General features: G+C 39.8%; 1 protein-coding gene across 4 annotated transcripts in view; it reads left to right on the plus strand.

The window, feature by feature from the left end:
• Positions 1–4443: 4443 nt before the first annotated feature.
• Positions 4444–17235, plus strand: part of mei1 (meiotic double-stranded break formation protein 1) — a 64683-nt gene continuing 51891 nt past the window's right edge. For all 4 annotated transcript variants that reach the window (XR_015109975.1, XM_086184431.1, XM_086184430.1 and 1 more), the window contains exons 1-7: positions 4444–4495; positions 4732–4890; positions 5079–5202; positions 6085–6135; positions 9682–9755; positions 10295–10400; positions 16334–16543. Coding sequence is in view for 3 of the 4 variants with exons in the window: in XM_086184431.1 (XP_086040557.1) it covers positions 4747–4890; positions 5079–5202; positions 6085–6135; positions 9682–9755; positions 10295–10400; positions 16334–16543 (709 nt within the window). In the remaining variant the exon portion in view is untranslated. The remainder of the gene's footprint in view (positions 4496–4731; positions 4891–5078; positions 5203–6084; positions 6136–9681; positions 9756–10294; positions 10401–16333; positions 16544–17235) is intronic.

Genomic DNA, 17235 nt, shown 5'->3' on the forward strand with positions numbered 1-17235 from the left:
CCCCCCTCCACAACACGCGCGCGCCGCCCTCTTCCTCTCTCGTTGTGCGGTTTAATTGCTTTTTCACGAGCCTTCCCTGACGTAAGCAGAATTATTGTTTTCGATGAAAACTACAGTAGTCTACGAAAAATGGTAGTTCTAGTGGTAGACTACTGGTAAACTAGCAATTTCAGGTATTCATTTAGTGTGTTTAGATTTATCTGAACCCATCCATTACGAGTCATTTTCATGAGAGATTTTTCAGAGAAAACATGGCTTAATGGCGATAATGTACTTTCAGATAGGAAGCCTGCCGAATCTAACAGGACATTATCGCACCCAGCGGAAGAAGTATTTCCTTTACTTAAAGTAAATGTACAAATACCCTGATAAAATGTTACTGTGGTGGTCTTATTTCGAGATGTACTCAAGTAGAAACCGAGGCATATTTATTAATATGGAGTTAACCCAAATATCAAAAGTCAACCCTCGACCTCTAAATGTCATGTTAAAAGTGTGTGTGTAGGTGAGTGGGTGGTTGTAGTGTGTGTTTTTGTGTCTTGTGGGTGGGATGTGTGTGTGTGTATGTGCGTTGGGTGGGTGGGGGGGGGGGCTGCGTCCTCTTGAAGACTTCAAATATCAAAATAGCTCATCTTTATCAAGATTGGTTTCAATCATGTAAACTTTTCTCTTCAAAGTAACTGATGGGCTCAATTAACTCTGATGGAGGAAAAAAAACAGTCCCATAAAATGAAATAAACACTCGAGAAAAGTACAGCTAATATAACATTATTGTTCATACTGTATCAGTACTTCAAAAATACTTTAATTACAACTACTGATCATATCCTTTTAACTGGAACACACACCACTTTAAGATGACCCAGTATGGATCAGTAGTTCAAGAAGTGAATGCGTCCAAGCAGCAGAATACAAAACCATTATGTTCAAAGTGTAATTTACTTTTATTTTAGCTGATACTGCGATATTATTCACAATCCAGCCATCCATTCTCTACTGCTTATCCTGTTAAGGATTGTGTGTGTGTGTGTGTGTGTGGGGGGGGGGGGGGGGGGGCAGGACGTGGGGTTCACCCTGAACAGCCACCCAGTTCCTTGTAGGGCCATCACATAGAGACAGACAACCATTCACACTCACAGTCACACCTACAGTCAATTTAGAGTATCAATCAGCCTCGTCCTCTCTTGATGTCTTTGGACTGTGGGAGGAAGCTGGAGTACCAGAGAGAACCCACACAGGAACAGGGAGAACATGGAGACTCACACAGAAAGATCCTGTGATGGAGCTGGGGCCTTGAACCCGGAACCTTTTTTGCGACAGAGCTAACCACTGCATCTCCATGCCACCATGATTAACGATAATAAATAATTATTTTTCAACATTCATTGTTGTTATTTCGTTATAACAAAACATATTGTTCATAATTAAAGGTCGACGCCTGAAGGGACAGGAACCGTCATACAACCTGTAACCAGTACCTGCGATGCTGGGAACCCTATTGAATTCGCAAAGCTTTATTATTATTATTATTATTATTATTATTATTATTATTATTATTATTACATTGATTAATGCAATACTGCAGCCTAACCCATACAAGCTATGGACGTGAAACTTTCAGGACTGGTACAGACCACTGCACGTTAACTCAGGCGCAAGAAATTACACATGCCTGACACTAGGTGGCACTGTCAGGAAGGTCAGGAAGGTTAATTTTTTTTATGCACATTTACCCACATAACTCCCACATGCATTGTCACAAATTTTAAAATATTATATCCACGCGTTCACTGGAGTGAGCTGAGTCACGTGACCTCAGCCATGCGCATTTCTGCCAAGATCTTTTTTTTTTTTTGCAAAATCGCTAAACTGTGAAACCTACTTTTGTGAAACCGTTTTGGACAAAATTTGCATGATGCACATGACCTGTAGCTGAAAAGTTATCAAAGAGTTTTGATAACCTGAAAACGTTCAATGTTACAGACCATAAAATGTTTTAGTCAAAAAAATGAAGCGCTGTGCATCTCTGGTAAAGTGGTTCGGATCGGAATGAAACTTGCAATAAATGCTTATCATGTCCCCCTGACCTTCTGTGCTGAATTTGGCGGCAGCTGGTTTATAAGGAACAAATCTGCACAAAATGCAAAGCTTCCTTTTTAACATGTTTTACCAAACTGGGGTTAAACTCGTATGTTTCAGACAGCAGATGTGACTGATGATGTAGATCCACTGTACAAACGACTTGCGTCGTTTCCACTGGTCGTGAGGTTCAACTTGCATCACTTCCCCTGGGCACCAGGCCCAACTTACCAGGGTTCGAAAGCCTGTATTAATAGACTGTTACTTTTACCAGAGCACTATCTTATCTGAGTATTTCTATTTTTTTCTTCTTCCCAAATACCTCTCCCAAATCCAAGATTACAGATGTCACCACTTGGTAAAACTGAACTGCAGTACATTATGATACTAGTAGTACCAGTAATAAGTATTTGTAAGAATTTCTGATGATTATGCTTACATTGACGGATGTGTATTGCTGAGTATTTCTAAATATTGTGGAGATGCGCCTCTCTCAATATTGGCTGATCTGTAACTCTGGCCTTGATAAATGTGTGAATAGCTTGCGATTCATAACTGGGAAATGTTCGAGAAATAGTTAATTCCAAAGTGAAAGAGCGCTGGCTACAATACATTCTCAACCGCAGTGAAGAAATAGATGTGCTTCTGTGGTTGGCTTTCTTAGCAGTCATCACAAATTTAACCAGACACGCACCTGTTCTCACAAATGACATGGTAAGAGAAAAAGCTGAAAATGATGGGAAAAGTGTTTTGGCGCATGCTAAATCTCTGCTTTTGCTCAGACAGAAGATGAATCCATTTGTCTCAGTGCTTTATTGGTCACTAGAGAATTTTCTCTGCAAAGTTGTCAAATAAAGTTGACAGATAGTTGCATCCCTTCCAACCTGAGCAGTGAAAAAGGCTATCTGTAGCTTCTTCTGCTGGTTTGTCTCCTTCAAAGGGGCCAATAAGACTCACAGCCTGATGGATCTGGTCTGTGTTCAAACACAAATCTCTTATACAAATATTTTCCATCGTCTTGTCGGAGGTCTGCTACTGTTTTTAGTCAGCCAAACAAAGCTAACATTGTGCTATTTGCCTGAATACAGTTGATGGAGAGGAGCACATTTGTCAAAGGCTACACATATTGTAGACTAATAAACTGTGAAAGATGAGTCCACTATACACACAGAGACCCACACACTCCCACGGAAGCAGAGCTGAGCTGATGACACTCATTTTCATATCAAACACAACATTCATGTGCAGTGAACTCAGTTTAAGCTGAAGTAGAGGGAGAGATAACAAATTGACATCTCGGTAGTAGCTGTTACCCACCCCCACACTATCATCAGATAGCTGCTCAGTTGCCGAGAGGCTTTTGTTGTCATGGTGATAACAAAATTGTGGCCTTTGCCTCTAAATGATACTGTAAAAAAACCTCACCAATCACACTTGCAGCATATAATTCAGCAATGATGTCCATATTGGAGAATAGATGGCTGTTGACATGTGATTTTGAGGAGTATTTTGCATAAGTATATATATTTATCAGCCTCCATAAACAAATGATCAACAATGTCCATCAAAAACACTTGACAAGAGATATGGGATAAAAGTACAGGCAATTCCAAAAAGAAAGTTTAAGCACGATAGTAAATATTTCGATTCAAATTAGTAATTCACATAAACTATAAAATATGACTATGTATAGAATAATGCAGATTTTCAAAGTGTGAGTTAGGGCAGCCTAAGGGGCTCTAGACAGCTTAATGGCAGGATAAGGGAAAAGAGTTGAAAGAATATTAGTTAAAGAGACATCATGTTGAACAGCTAAACGTGATATGAGTTTAAAAAAAAATAAAGTTAAGCAAACTAGAAAATGGGGAAATTTGACTGTTTTCCTGCTTTCAGAAAATAATAAATGCATCAAAACAGACCATTGTCATGTAAAGTAAGTTAAGTGCCCCCCGAAATTATGTAAAACAGCAATATTGGGAAAGCCTGGCTAAATAGTTCACTGTTTATAATCAAATAGCACAACTGGCCTTGTTAGTTGTGAATACGATATTTAAGATTATCTTTCAATACGTATCAATCACTGAATTTGGCATGACATTTTTTCTGATGTGAGAGTAGTTTATCTACTTGAAAGTGCGGAGATCGGATGTTTTCAATGCTCACTAATTTACCAGTGTTTATGATGTTTTTCCCTTAAGTATTCTTTGTTATATTTCTGTCTTTCCGCTTGTATATTCTTGCCTCTTAATTCGACAAAGAAACATTTTTTTTTTGACAAAATGCCCCATGTGAAGCATTCTTAGCCAGAGGACTCCAACATTGCTTTTACATTGACCTTCTTGTTTAATAAAGATTTGAGTTCAAACAGGATACACCTGCCAGGAGGCTAGGCTAACTTCCTGAATCAGCTAGCGAGGTAACGGTAATGCTATTTCATGTAATAACACTAGAAGTTTTTAGGTATTTCGGAGATGAATTTTTAGAAATGAAAAGTTTATTTTATGTAAATGTAGAGTATGTTGAGATTTTGGGCCTCTCGCTAATTAGCTTGCGCTGTATCAGTAGCTAACACAAATTAGCTAACCTGTGAATTAATTTTCACTGGTCGCATTTCTTATTTCACTACTTGATTGTTCGTTGTTTCTCTCAAAGGGTGAACCGACCAAAATGACCAGCAATGATGTTATTTATGACAAGATTCACTTCAGACATGACTCCAAGTGGAGCGGACGCCTGGGGCCTGCCGAGGGGGGCGGGATGCTGCTCTGCGTCGCCTGCGTTATTGAAATGCTGGAGAGTGATGACATTGCAGTAAGTAAAATATTATTTAAATAGAAGGGTTTTCTCCACTGGGATATACATTAACTTGCTTAGATGTGTGCGTTTAGCTTTCGGTAGGCCTATGTTTGATTGTGTAAATTTATTCTTGTAATATCTAGAGGATATTTACAATATTTTATTGTACAGTCTCACGTCTCTCCCCTGTCTCTACTGTGCAGTCAGTCAGGAAGTCTTTTGCCTTGTCTGGTATCAGTGGTGTTCTGAAGTGTTCTCCAGGAGCCCTGAGAGAATTGCTCAGACAGGACCATGGCGTCTCCCTGCGCTTCATTACTTCTTTACTGGGTGAGAAACAGTTATGGTGGGTAAGGATGTGATTAAGGGACGTTGGTGGTGTAGAAGCACAGACAATGTGTGTGTTATCTTTGTAGGGAACAGGTTGCCCTGAAGTGCTGCATATTAAATTAGAGGGCACTGAAAATTAATCAGGTCAAAACCCAATTAATTGCTCCACAACACAAGTTCTATCTTACTATCTAATTTCATCAGTCCACAGCTTTTTGAGTTAATCTGCTACAGTATTACTGGGGGTAATAAGTAGACAAACATTGGTGGGTAAAGTACAGAAATTGACTGGAATACTTAAGTAAATGTTTATGTACTTCCATGAAGATGTGCCCAAGGGAATACAAAAAACCCCCAAAAACTGCTTTATATATTACTTAAAGCTCAAGTTACTTTCCACTGTACGTGTTACTCAGTTGTTCAACCTACTGAACAGAATTAAAGAACAGCACTTTTAAATCTTTTTTTTTTGAATGAGGTAAATCAGGTAGGTTAGTTAAACCATCAAGGCCAACCTTAATATAGATATGAACAATGTCATATCATATATATCATGTCAATGTCATGTCAACAATTTAATGTGTTGTAAAAAATAAATAAATTCAGTCAAAGGAATCAGCCAAACTAGTAGATAAACATGATTCACCTGCCATAATTCTATTCGTGTGTGCTTACAGTTTTTTTCACCTCCCATTTTTGTTCGTTGGTCTTGGATCAAAACTGACGTTGCAAAAATTATTTGTTGTTTTCTGACACTAGGGCTTGAAGTGTCACTGTGGGGAGATATATTTATCACTTTTTAGTACCGTAGTGCCACCAGCCATGGCTGATTTTAAAGTATACATTTTTAAATCCAGCCTGTGTTTACTGTTCTGTCCCTAGAGATGCTTCACACCACCGAGGTCGCAGTCACTCTGGAAAAGGTTGAGCAAGGTGAGGAGATGCCTGCTTGATCTTTGAATAACATTTACTGAATGAACACAAACACTCACACACCCAGCTCATATTACACTGACAGAAATATAGATGCAGACTTCTTTGTAGTTGTTACAACGCTGACAGTGTGAAAAGACACACACACACACAGAGAGGCAATGACTCACTCTTGCGTTCAAAGATGCTTCAAACTCTCTTTGTGATGTGATAATGGTCATTGCTGGTATCTAAGGTGATCTGGCTTGACTAAACTAAAGGCTTTAAAAGGTCCAATTCTTCCATTGCTACACTGAAATACCTCTCTTTGCATCCAATGGTCACTTTAGGCTTCAATGCTTCAATAGTCAGACTTCTCCTTATGATGACTCAGTGTTGGCCTCTCAGTGAACCAGCAGTTTTTAGAGCTCAGCTGGATTGCTCTTCCTGCAGCTAAGTTTTTTGTTTGGGTGAACGCAAATGACAGAATGATTTTATGGTAGCCGTCTTAGTATGCCTCAGGGACTACTTTGCTGCAATAGTTGGTAGAGTGCTTAAAATTTGACACTGCTATTGCTCTTCACACAGAGAAGGTGGAGACTGGCAAATAGTGTGGTAACATGTCTGTGTATGAGGAGAACTAAAAGATAGAAAGGAGCGAAAGCTTATTCTGAAGCAGCCAAACTGATTAATGTGAGCTTCGCTTTAAGTGGAGCAGTATAAGTTTGTGTATTCATAGTCAGGCTGGAACTGATGATCACCGTCATTATCAATCAGTTACTGTTTAATCATTTGGTCACACAAAATGTCAGATAAATGTTTTAGTTTTTCATCACAGTTGCCCTAAGCGAGCCCTGTCACAATAACTACTTGAGTTGAATGAGATATTGTCCTCGAGATAATTGCAACAAGTGATATTGTCATTTTTTTAAAGACTATTTTATGCCACAAATATGATTGTTTACAGAACATTGGTGGTATTGGCTTACCATTGGATGATTATTTCAGTTGTCATCTTGCTTTCTGTATGCTGCTGTTTTCAAAGTTCTCCTCTCTATGTGAAACAAAACCAACTCTGAGCTTGCTAGCTAGCTAGCCAGTAGCATTCTACACACTGAAAATTTCATGTTTTCGCAAATATTTGTATTTGAAAATGAGGCGGGTTTGTTGGGTTATTTAGGGGAATGATTGTTAAGATGTACAACAAATATCAATATGTAAAAGAGTTTACCTTAATAGAAGGTGGTTCACTCAAATATTATTTTGCAAGAACACTGTCACTGCATCCTGGGCTTAGCTGTGCCTTTGACGATGATGATTGGCTAACAGAAATACAAACATGCTGGAATGTGTCTCTTTTAATTGGGAATAACCACAATAAAACAACACATGACTCTTGCAGTATTTATGTATTGCTTTATACCTTAGAATTGTTATCACAGGGCTCAAGAATGCAAGCCAAATGATTGCATCTGCAGCCCCTTATTTTTGGATTGTGGAGTTCATATTTGATTTAGTGGCATTTATCTGACTGCAAGTGCGACTGAAGTTGAATAGTCCATTAAAACGAGGATGCAGGTGCTTAATATATTTTACCTTCAGTCAAGGAAATGATGCAGATAAGAGCTGTACTATTTTCTTCTCAACCCATTCAAGCAATCAAGAGCTAAAATTAAGTTGTCTACAGTTGATTCCTACAAAAAGCAAAATAAAGGGAAAAGCAGAGCAAGTCTCACTAATGCAACAAATGCAAACCATAAGCCTGGACCGTGGGATTCCACTTCAATAGTCATCCTGTGAGGAGAAGCGATATAGATCACAGCAGTTCATTAGTGGCAACTCTAACCCCAAAATTTGAGGCAGTACGACAGACACTAACACAAAACCTATTCTGACTGATGCATGTTCCAAAACACTAAGCCTCTCCTGACTACTTTTAAGCACTTTAACTGATTATATTCACTCAGTAGAGGAGAACAAAATATTCCATACAGTTGATATACTGGCTTGCTCATACTAATAGGCTCTCCTTTCTTAATCGAGGGGGCATCTGGTTATGTATAAAAGTGCAGCTGTGTCTCGCTCAACACATTGGACAGAAAAAAGGACCGTATTGCAAATGGTTAAAATATGAACAGCATTCTTAAAGTCCTTATATTGCTCAGTAAGTCAGTGATTTACGTAAAAATTACAAGTATTTTGACACAAGCTGACGCTAACACCTTCATATTCAGTTTAAAATTGCTGACAGTAAAGACAAACACCAAAAATTCATATTTAAGTCTGCATAAAGTCCATCCATTTTCTACCGCTTGTCCTGTTAAGGGTCGTGTGGGGGGCTGGAGCCTATCCCAGCAGTTTTTGGGCATGAGGCGGGGTTCACCCTGGATGGGTCACCAATCCATTGCAGGGCCAACACATACAAGCCCCTTTCACACCGCACCAAAAACGCGGGCCAACACAGGTTTTTGGGCACTTCAAAAGGGTTGACTATGCATTTCGACCTGCGTCGCCCGACTTTGCCAGGCGGTGTTTAGCGGCTCGGCTCGGCTCGCCTGCAGTGTGAAAAAGGCAACCTGCGCCGTCTCAGGTTTCCTATGAAACCTTCCTATCACATCCTGATTTTGTCACTGTGTCGCCTGTCAGGCTTCGCCTGTAGCTTCTTTGGCTCCCTTCCAGACTAGCCAAAAACTCCATCCTCCTTTGCTGCATTAGCGCTCTGACATTTTCCAATATACGCCAAGTTTGTATTTTTTGCAAAAGAGACAACATTGCAATGCACGCAACATCAACGCTAATGCTCGACTCGACGACGTCCATGTTGTCGTTTGTTTACCTCTCAGTGTTCCAGGCGCGTTTAAGTGTAATGATGACGTTGTCAGCGCGATGATGTATGAGAGAGAAAAACACAGCAGGAGTTCAGACCCGGGTCTTCTGGAAGCTTGAATGCGACCTAATGCCGAGAAAACGCGGGTCCAAAAACCCACGTTGACATGCGTTTTTTCTGTGTGAAAATGTTAATAAACAGACAACCATTCACACCTACGGTCAATTTAGAGTATCAATCAGCCCAGTCTCCATTTGCATGTCTTTGGACTGTGGGAGGAAGCTGGAGTACCAGAGAGAACCCACACAGGAACAGGGAGAACATGGAGACTCCACACAGAAAGATCCTGTGCACAAGCCAGGGCTTGAACCTGGAACCTTCTTCCTGTGAGGCAACAGCGCTGACCACTGCACCACAGTGCGGCCATCTGCATAAAGTATTATTCCAAAAAAATCTTAAATCATATCTTTAAGTTTCTATAAATTCTGTTTTGTTGTTTAAGCAATCATCTCAGCTTGCTCACAAATCAAATACATTTCAAATGAATATCTCTCTTAAACTTCAGACTTTGAATATCAATTACATAAAACACAGATCCGGTGCTTTCTTTTTCCACTCAAGCAAATTTTTATTGGAGGAGTTTAAAGCTGTATTTTTCTTAAATGTGTAATGCATATGTGTGTGTGTGTGTGTGTGTGTGTGTGTGTGTGTGTGTGTGTGTGTGTGTGTGCGCTTTTCAGTACTAGTTCTGCTGCTTTTAGAGCTCCAGAGCGATCTGTCATTTCACTTTGTTTTGGATCAGATACACAGACAGGTGAGACAAATGCACTGCTCTTGTACACACACTTATACAACCAACAATGAATCGTCCGACAGTTTTTTTAGTAAACAGATAGTGTACACGTTCATGCTTGTGCTGCTGTTTTGACCTATGAGGGCTATGAGCCTCATTCAGCAGATGACACAGCAGGTGCAAAATGGGAAAGCTATACATATTGATGTTGAAAGAGAGGTGTAACCCCTGTTAGAGGTGCAGACAGATTTCATTGACATGATTAGAATACAGCCTGATGAGAGCCTGTGAACGAAAGAGTATTTAAAAAACACCTGTTTGCTGTTAAACAATCTCAACCAGTGCAGGTAAAAGAAGCAGGATTGTTTTATGAACTCTGAAAAAGAAATAAATCTGGGCATTTATCTTAGATTATTAATATACACAAACTGTAGGGATAAATTTGAGTTTCTACATTTTCTCTTATGTATCTCTTGAGTTTCTACAGAGTCGTGCTGTAGATGAATTGTACATGTGATGATGTTGATCTTGTGTTTTTATGTTGTATATTCATTGTCTAGCTGAGTGACCAGCTCAGTTTGAAGAGTTTCATTCCCACTTTCAACTTCTTGGGGAGCCTGATGGAAGCAGTCCCCAACGTGGGCCAAAGCCTGGTGACTCAGTATGGTGAGACCCTACAGCACATGCACAATTACATGCCAGAGTAACACAGATGCTGGCCAACAAACAAATATTTTCTCTCATTTGTGTGGTCATTGCTAGTCATTAGTAGCACCGATAACTGTTGTTTTAAATTGTAAGAGGCCTCTTCCGTGTCATCTATACATTATTTGAAGGCAGGTAATTGTTGATTTATTTAAAGGAGTACTTTACCAATTTGGAACCAGCTTTATATGAATACAAAATCATCTGTATGATGGGATGAATGTGGTTTTTTTTTTCCCCCTTCAATCTTCCATTTGCCCAGCTGTCCTGATATCTGTCTAAGGCCAAAATCTCCTCTGATGACATAAAACACGTCATTTGATGTTATCAGAGGAGATTTTGGCCTTGTTGCTGAAAAGGCTGATAACTACGATTCACGAGTTCCACATTTTATTTTATACCTGTTACCTTTGCTTTCAAAACTGCTTCATTATTTCCAATGATCTTTTAAAGAAAAATGTAAGTAAAGAATTGTTTTCAATGCTTCTGTTCGGTGGGCTTTGATGATGATGGCTGTATGTTGATCCTACTTTGCATCCTCATGATTTTGTAACATCCCTTACTACATGAAATGTACAATTTAGAAAAATCATTTGTCAAAATATAATCTTAAACAGTAAAACCAACAAATATTGCAGTTCTGCCTCCCACCTACAAGTCTGTTATGGTTGAGACAGGAGTCCGAGGTAAGATTAAAAGAAAGATATAAGATCTTTTATTCATGACAAAATCTTGTGCCATCAAACTCAATGCTAAAGAAATGAATTGACACTCAAGGAGAAGTAGGGCTCTCCTGAATACCATTTTTGGGCTTTGAAGCTTAGGTGTTAATTACCTGAGACCAGATGAGACCTGCGACTAACAATTTCTGAAGTTAAAGCTTTGTCTAACAATAAGAAATTTTATTAATTTGGGTGTTGATTGCCATGGTAACAAATGAAACTTTGAAGCCCCAAAGTATTTAGATCAGCTCTACTTAAAAATAAACTGTCCAATATAAGAACATTAGGGTTAACCCTAACCCTAACCCCATAAAGATGTTAAAAAAAGAAGCTAAAAAAACACAAATACAGTAAAATATGGGCAGTGTAGCATCAAATTACTGGAGTCTTTGTAGAGTAGTTTATGAAGGGTCTGAATTAGTCATGGAGTGCAAGGGATTCGATTTTTTTTTTTTTCTTCTTCAAAACTTGTGCTCTGACCACAGTTGGGGCTGGAAAGCAGTGTGCGTGTCCTTGGAAGGCAGTAAGAGCAGTGCATTGTGGTAGGTGTAGGTTTTATTTCATTTGAGCAAAAAAGACCTTTTCTTAGGCCAGAGGGTGCCAATTTCAAAAATAACTGAACAGTTCTGCAACCCAATTTCAAAAGAAATTGATCTTTTCAATGTCAAAGTAGTCCTTTATTTTCTTTCCTCATCATGAAAAGAACAACACAGTGCTAATAATAACCACTATAAGATTGCGGGTCACTGAAGAAAGTACGAAAGTGCTGTATGTACTGCGTGGTTGCTGGCAGGAGAGTTGTATTTGATTTTTGGTGCTTTGACTTCTGTGATTGTTATGAAAGACGTGTTTAGTGGCATGGCTCGAAGGATGGTTATGTTGGTTAGCTGAGTCTTTGGTGTGTTTCCGTTTTTGGTCCACACTGAAATAACACAAGTTCCTGGCCATAAAACTTTGTAGATTTATGATTCCCAGATGATGAACCCTACAGACATTGACAATCGATCCGCTGACTTTTTCTCGCGAGTCTATTGTCTGTTGAAGGGCTTAACATGAAACTTGCAACACTCAGGGGTCAACAGTAAGTACTGTCCAGTTGTCCATGTCAGGGTTGTAAAGCTAGCAAATTGATATCAGGCCAGTGCTAAAAACAGTGTCATCGTCTCCTCCTAAGGATTAACACGGTTAATACTTTCCCTCAATAGTTCAGCATATTTACAGCACAGAGCTTGTCAGACAACTGTTCGGACAGTGTAGAAAGTATGTAAAATAATGGTTCATGAATCAAGTTAAAAGTTTGAAATAATTGTGATATTAATTTGAAGTCATATCGTCCAGTCCTAGGTCAGGCTTTGCTGCAGGCAACAGCATTGACTACTACAGCACAGACATAAAAATCAAGCTTTATCCATCAGCTTGCCACGAGCAGCCCTGACTTCTGACGTTTAGATGAAGGGGTGGTTTGTGTTTTGTGGTGGAACAGAGTATCAACACAAAAGCTTTTTGCTGAGGTTAGAGTGGGATACCTTTTCAAATACAAGTGAGACAAGATCAGATCAGGCCACATATCAGTCGTCTTTGTGCCATTCTAAAAGAAAGTTCGAATTAAAAATTTAAGCGCTGCTGACGCATTTGTGGAAGATGAAATCCAGGAATATGTAGAAATATTAAAGTTCATTTCAGATGGAATGGAAAGATATGAAATATTATTCAGTTTTAAACTCTCCTAGTTTCTTCTGCATGAGGATATCTGTGGCTCAGTCTTGATAGCTTTCTTTACCTTTTCAGTTATATCCTGAATGCATGGAAATAGCTGGACAGCTGTATGCGGATTTTCGAAAATAGTCTCCCACACTCTGTGCCTGATTCAATTGTCTCTCCTTCTTAGAAATATGAAAAAGTCACAAAAGCTTTTTTCATAGCCCTTCCCTGAACTTCCTCAATTCAATCTCTCTAACTTTGATGACCTTTTCAATTACGCTTGAGCTGGCTTCAGCTACACTTCTGTGTCTAGATGTGAAATTCTGTCTGCATAGAGTAAGTGTATGCCAGCTACTGAGAGCTACAAAAGCTTTAAGAATTAATTCATGTTCACCAAATTGGTCTCCTGAAACCATCCCCATATCTGTGGGAGTTGCACATATTACCCTCTGCTCCAAAGAGGATTGCTTCAAAGCAGAGGATGAACTTTGTCGTAATTACTCCTGTTCTTCTTACATAGATGCATTCTGAAGAAAACAACTTTGGTCACTGTTCCAAAAGTCTGAAAGTCAGGTCAAAATATCAAAATGTGTTTTCTAAACACATCCAGTCTGGAACATGTTTTGTCTGGAAATTATAAGCAACTTTAGGCTTCAGTTTGTGAGATGAGCATGTTGTATACTCGACACTGGTTACACTGACATGGATGGCACTATGTTGATATTAATCTGATTAAGACAATGTTATGAATAAGACACTTCCATGTAAACATTTCCACATGATCTTAACCGGAATGATGCCAGTGAAGATCATAGCGATGTAATGCGAGCGGGAGACTTCAGTTGTTAGGCTGTTTGCTGTAATATGGAACAGGAATATGAATAGAATATTCTATGAGAAACTAATTCTATAAGATGCTTTGTGTAAATTAGAATAAGGTTGGACATTGGAGGATTATTGCCTTCTTTGTAATCTTAGGCATTGTGAAACTGGTAGTGTGAGGTCATTTCTCCTCGTTTTGCTGGTGAGTCCAAAGTTTTAACTGCTTCAGCAAAAACTTGTGTATAAATACTGCCATTTTGAAAATGCAGTGCTCTTGCATAACTCAACAGGGTGTTTGACGCGCTTCTTTGAGTAAGTGCTTTGCAACATTTTAGGATGCTGAGCATGCCTCTCAATCTGGTGACAGTGATGTAACATGCAGGCTACCACTATTGACTGTGTGTGTCTGTCTATGGCCTGTCACTCAACACATCTCTGCGTGGCTGTTTGGACTAACAACAACAGCACCGAAATGACAACATAAGCCCAGAGCACCCATCACATTACTCTCTCTCACTTACTTACTTTCTGCCTGTGTGTTGAACTGATTAACCCCTCCACATCTCTCCATCCTTTCCATCGCTCAGCCTGAACCTCTCTCTCTTGATCTCTCTATTTGTATTGATGGTGTCTTACTCCCTCAAGTCCTAACTTAGGAGGCAAAACAGACAAAATAGGGAGGGAGCAGGGACATAAGATGAGACATTTTTGAGATGGAGGAAGAGTCAGACAGAATATAACAATGAAAAAGAGGGAAGTGAAAGAATTCTCTAATTGACTACACATCTTCCCATTCAATCTATACTGCCAACTTACTTTTTGTGCAGACATTGGTCTGTGAGAGGGGAGTATTTGAATGTGCAAATATATTGGAAGCTGGATGCAGAGCTAGAAAGCAGAACAGAAGTGGTGAAGTTGCAAACAAAAGAGCAATGCTGTTAAAGGAGATCATAGGAGTAACAAAGAGTGTTGGCTTAGAATGCACAGCAGAACAGCAGGGAGCAAAACAGTAAACAAGGCAAACAGAAATACACCTTTGAGATTCCCTGCCAAGGAAAGGCAAAAAGGAAACATTTGATTCTTTTTTTTTTCATTGGTCAGCCACTGTGTTTGGTAAAATGTATTGTTAAACAACGGTTAGGCTTCATATTCCACCTGTTTCCACCACATCTGCTCCTGTGTTCCTTCCATATCGAACGTCTGTTTGTGGAGGTCTTATCTCCCTCTTCCCCTCTCCTCTCACTCTCTCTGTATGCCTGGCTCTGCTCTCGGTCGCCTCATATATTTTGGTTTAATCAAACATGTCTGGAAGCCTCTCCTGCCTCACATGGGTTTTGATCTGCTTCACAGAGCAGCTTGGCTTGAGCTAAGATCTCCTACGCTGGCAGCTGGTCTCGTTCTCTCTCTCTGTGCACTAACTGAGTCTCGCTTCATCTGTCTTTTTCCACCTACAGCTCCGCCCTGCTCTTATGTCCTGTTTATTTCCTCCACTTTCAAAGTTGCTCCTTTTTTCTTTTTCAAATCTCCCTCCCATCCCCAGCTCTCTTTCCATGTCTCACCTTTCATCAGGGGGAACCACACCTCCACACCCCCATTGTGGCACTACATTTGTCCTTGCATTAGAATGTTGTGTGCTGCTAAAAGCCTCTCCTGCTGATCTGTCATTGGACCTGTGGATGGATGAGCAAAAAAGTGCTATTTGTAGTATGCTGCACTACCTTCATGCATTCAGAGCGCGTTCGAACACACACACACACACACACACACACACACACACACACACACACACACACACACACACACACACACAAGGCAACCGATGCTTTCCTTCAAATGCAGCTGTCCCAATAATACTACATTATTACTCTTTTTCCCTTTGTAGATGGTCCCTGCACACCACCAGCTATGCACACCAATTTATTTTTGATGAAAATCTGTCTGCTTCTTGTTTTCTACCTTACTGCCATTCTAAATATCCACTTTTTGAGCTCACAATGTTTCACATCTTATCTGTTACCCCCCAAGTGTATTCTTTGTGATGTGACTCAAACTGTGAATGACTCCCCCTCCCTGCTCTGTATCTGTCTTTTTTCACCTTCTGGCTACTTTTCTCTTCTCATGTTTCTCTTTAGCACGATCACCCTCTCCATGTATCTACTTATCCTCTGTCTATCGCTTTATTTCCCTGTTCTTGCAAATCTGAATGATGTTCTCTCATATCAGAGAGTGTACCTGAAAGTCTCAATGGGCTCCTAATTATTGATCTCAAAGAAGAGACTACTATCCTTTTTATCTACTCAGTTTACTCTATTCTCCTTTTTTTCTTTTTCATATTCATGGTACTTTCCCTCCCTGTCTGGCTGTTCCATTGTCTGTCATAGATGTAAAGGTTGTCAAGGTGAAACTTGTTTTCATGTTGTTCACAGGATTTTTTTCTCTTTTGTGTCGTTGCCTTGCAATATTATTGTACACACATGCATAACCCCCCCCCACACACACACACATTTTTTTCACACGGTGGCTTTATTCTTAGACACAGTAAATCCCACCCGGTCTACACAGATGATCACTTGTCTTCTTCTGTTGCAATCCTTTGTCTGTGTTTTCTCATTTTTGTTTTCTCATCTGTCTCCCATCCTCGTTCACCAGTGCCCTTGCTGGAGCACCTGTGCTCTGCCTGGCTGTATCCAGATGAACGACTGAAGGCCTCAGTGCTATGTGTTTGGCTCAAGCTGTTCGGAGCAGCTGGGGGCTTGACAGCCCACTCCCTGCCCACTGCCATCAGGGACAGAGTGTGTATGCTGTTGCTGCAGACCCTGGCCAATGCCAGCTCACCCCAGCTCATCAACAAGTCCATTGGTGAAAAAAATGTCTTCCAAATATTCTATTTTGGTCCTATTATTATTGTTGTTTTTAGATTTGTTTATTCTTCCTCTGTTAGTTTATCTGTTTGTCAGCAGTATTACACAAAAACTGCGAAGTTGATTTTCAAACTTGAAATAGCATTGTTAGAATCCATTAAAGTTAGAGTCACATTTCATATCAAAAACAGAAACATTACCTTGGCCTTGGCAGAGGTAGGCGGTCCACAGAGTGCTATTACGGTTTAATGGACATAAGTGTGCTTTGAACTGTTTGGGCTGGAGGTTTATTAGATGCGCTTAAAGATTAGTCAGTTAGCAGCCATCACCATCATGACATGGGGAAACCTCATGATCAAAGCAAATGTTTAATAACTTCCTGCGGGAGAACTGTTCCCGCACATCAAAAGTCTCTGAACTGGTGCTACCACACGTCATTGTCTCTGTTATGAATGTTAATCAGTGAGTTTACGCTGTACGTTTCAGTTGTTTGAGAACAAATTGCTCATGAACAGGCATAATTTCTGTCATGACAGAATTTTTACAACCAAGAACGTCTAACGCAACCTCATACATCTGTATTTTACATTAAGTTAACCATGTTTTACGTTGGTGTGTTTGCAAATAAATATAAACCTCGAATCACTATAACAAGTTCAAAAGGTTTGCAGTCTGATGTCTGATACAAAG

Source organism: Aulostomus chinensis, chromosome 18 (genome assembly GCF_037954235.1).
Source record: "Aulostomus chinensis isolate RoL2024-O1b breed Wild chromosome 18, RoL_Achi_v1.0, whole genome shotgun sequence".
Taxonomy (NCBI): domain Eukaryota; kingdom Metazoa; phylum Chordata; class Actinopteri; order Syngnathiformes; family Aulostomidae; genus Aulostomus; species Aulostomus chinensis.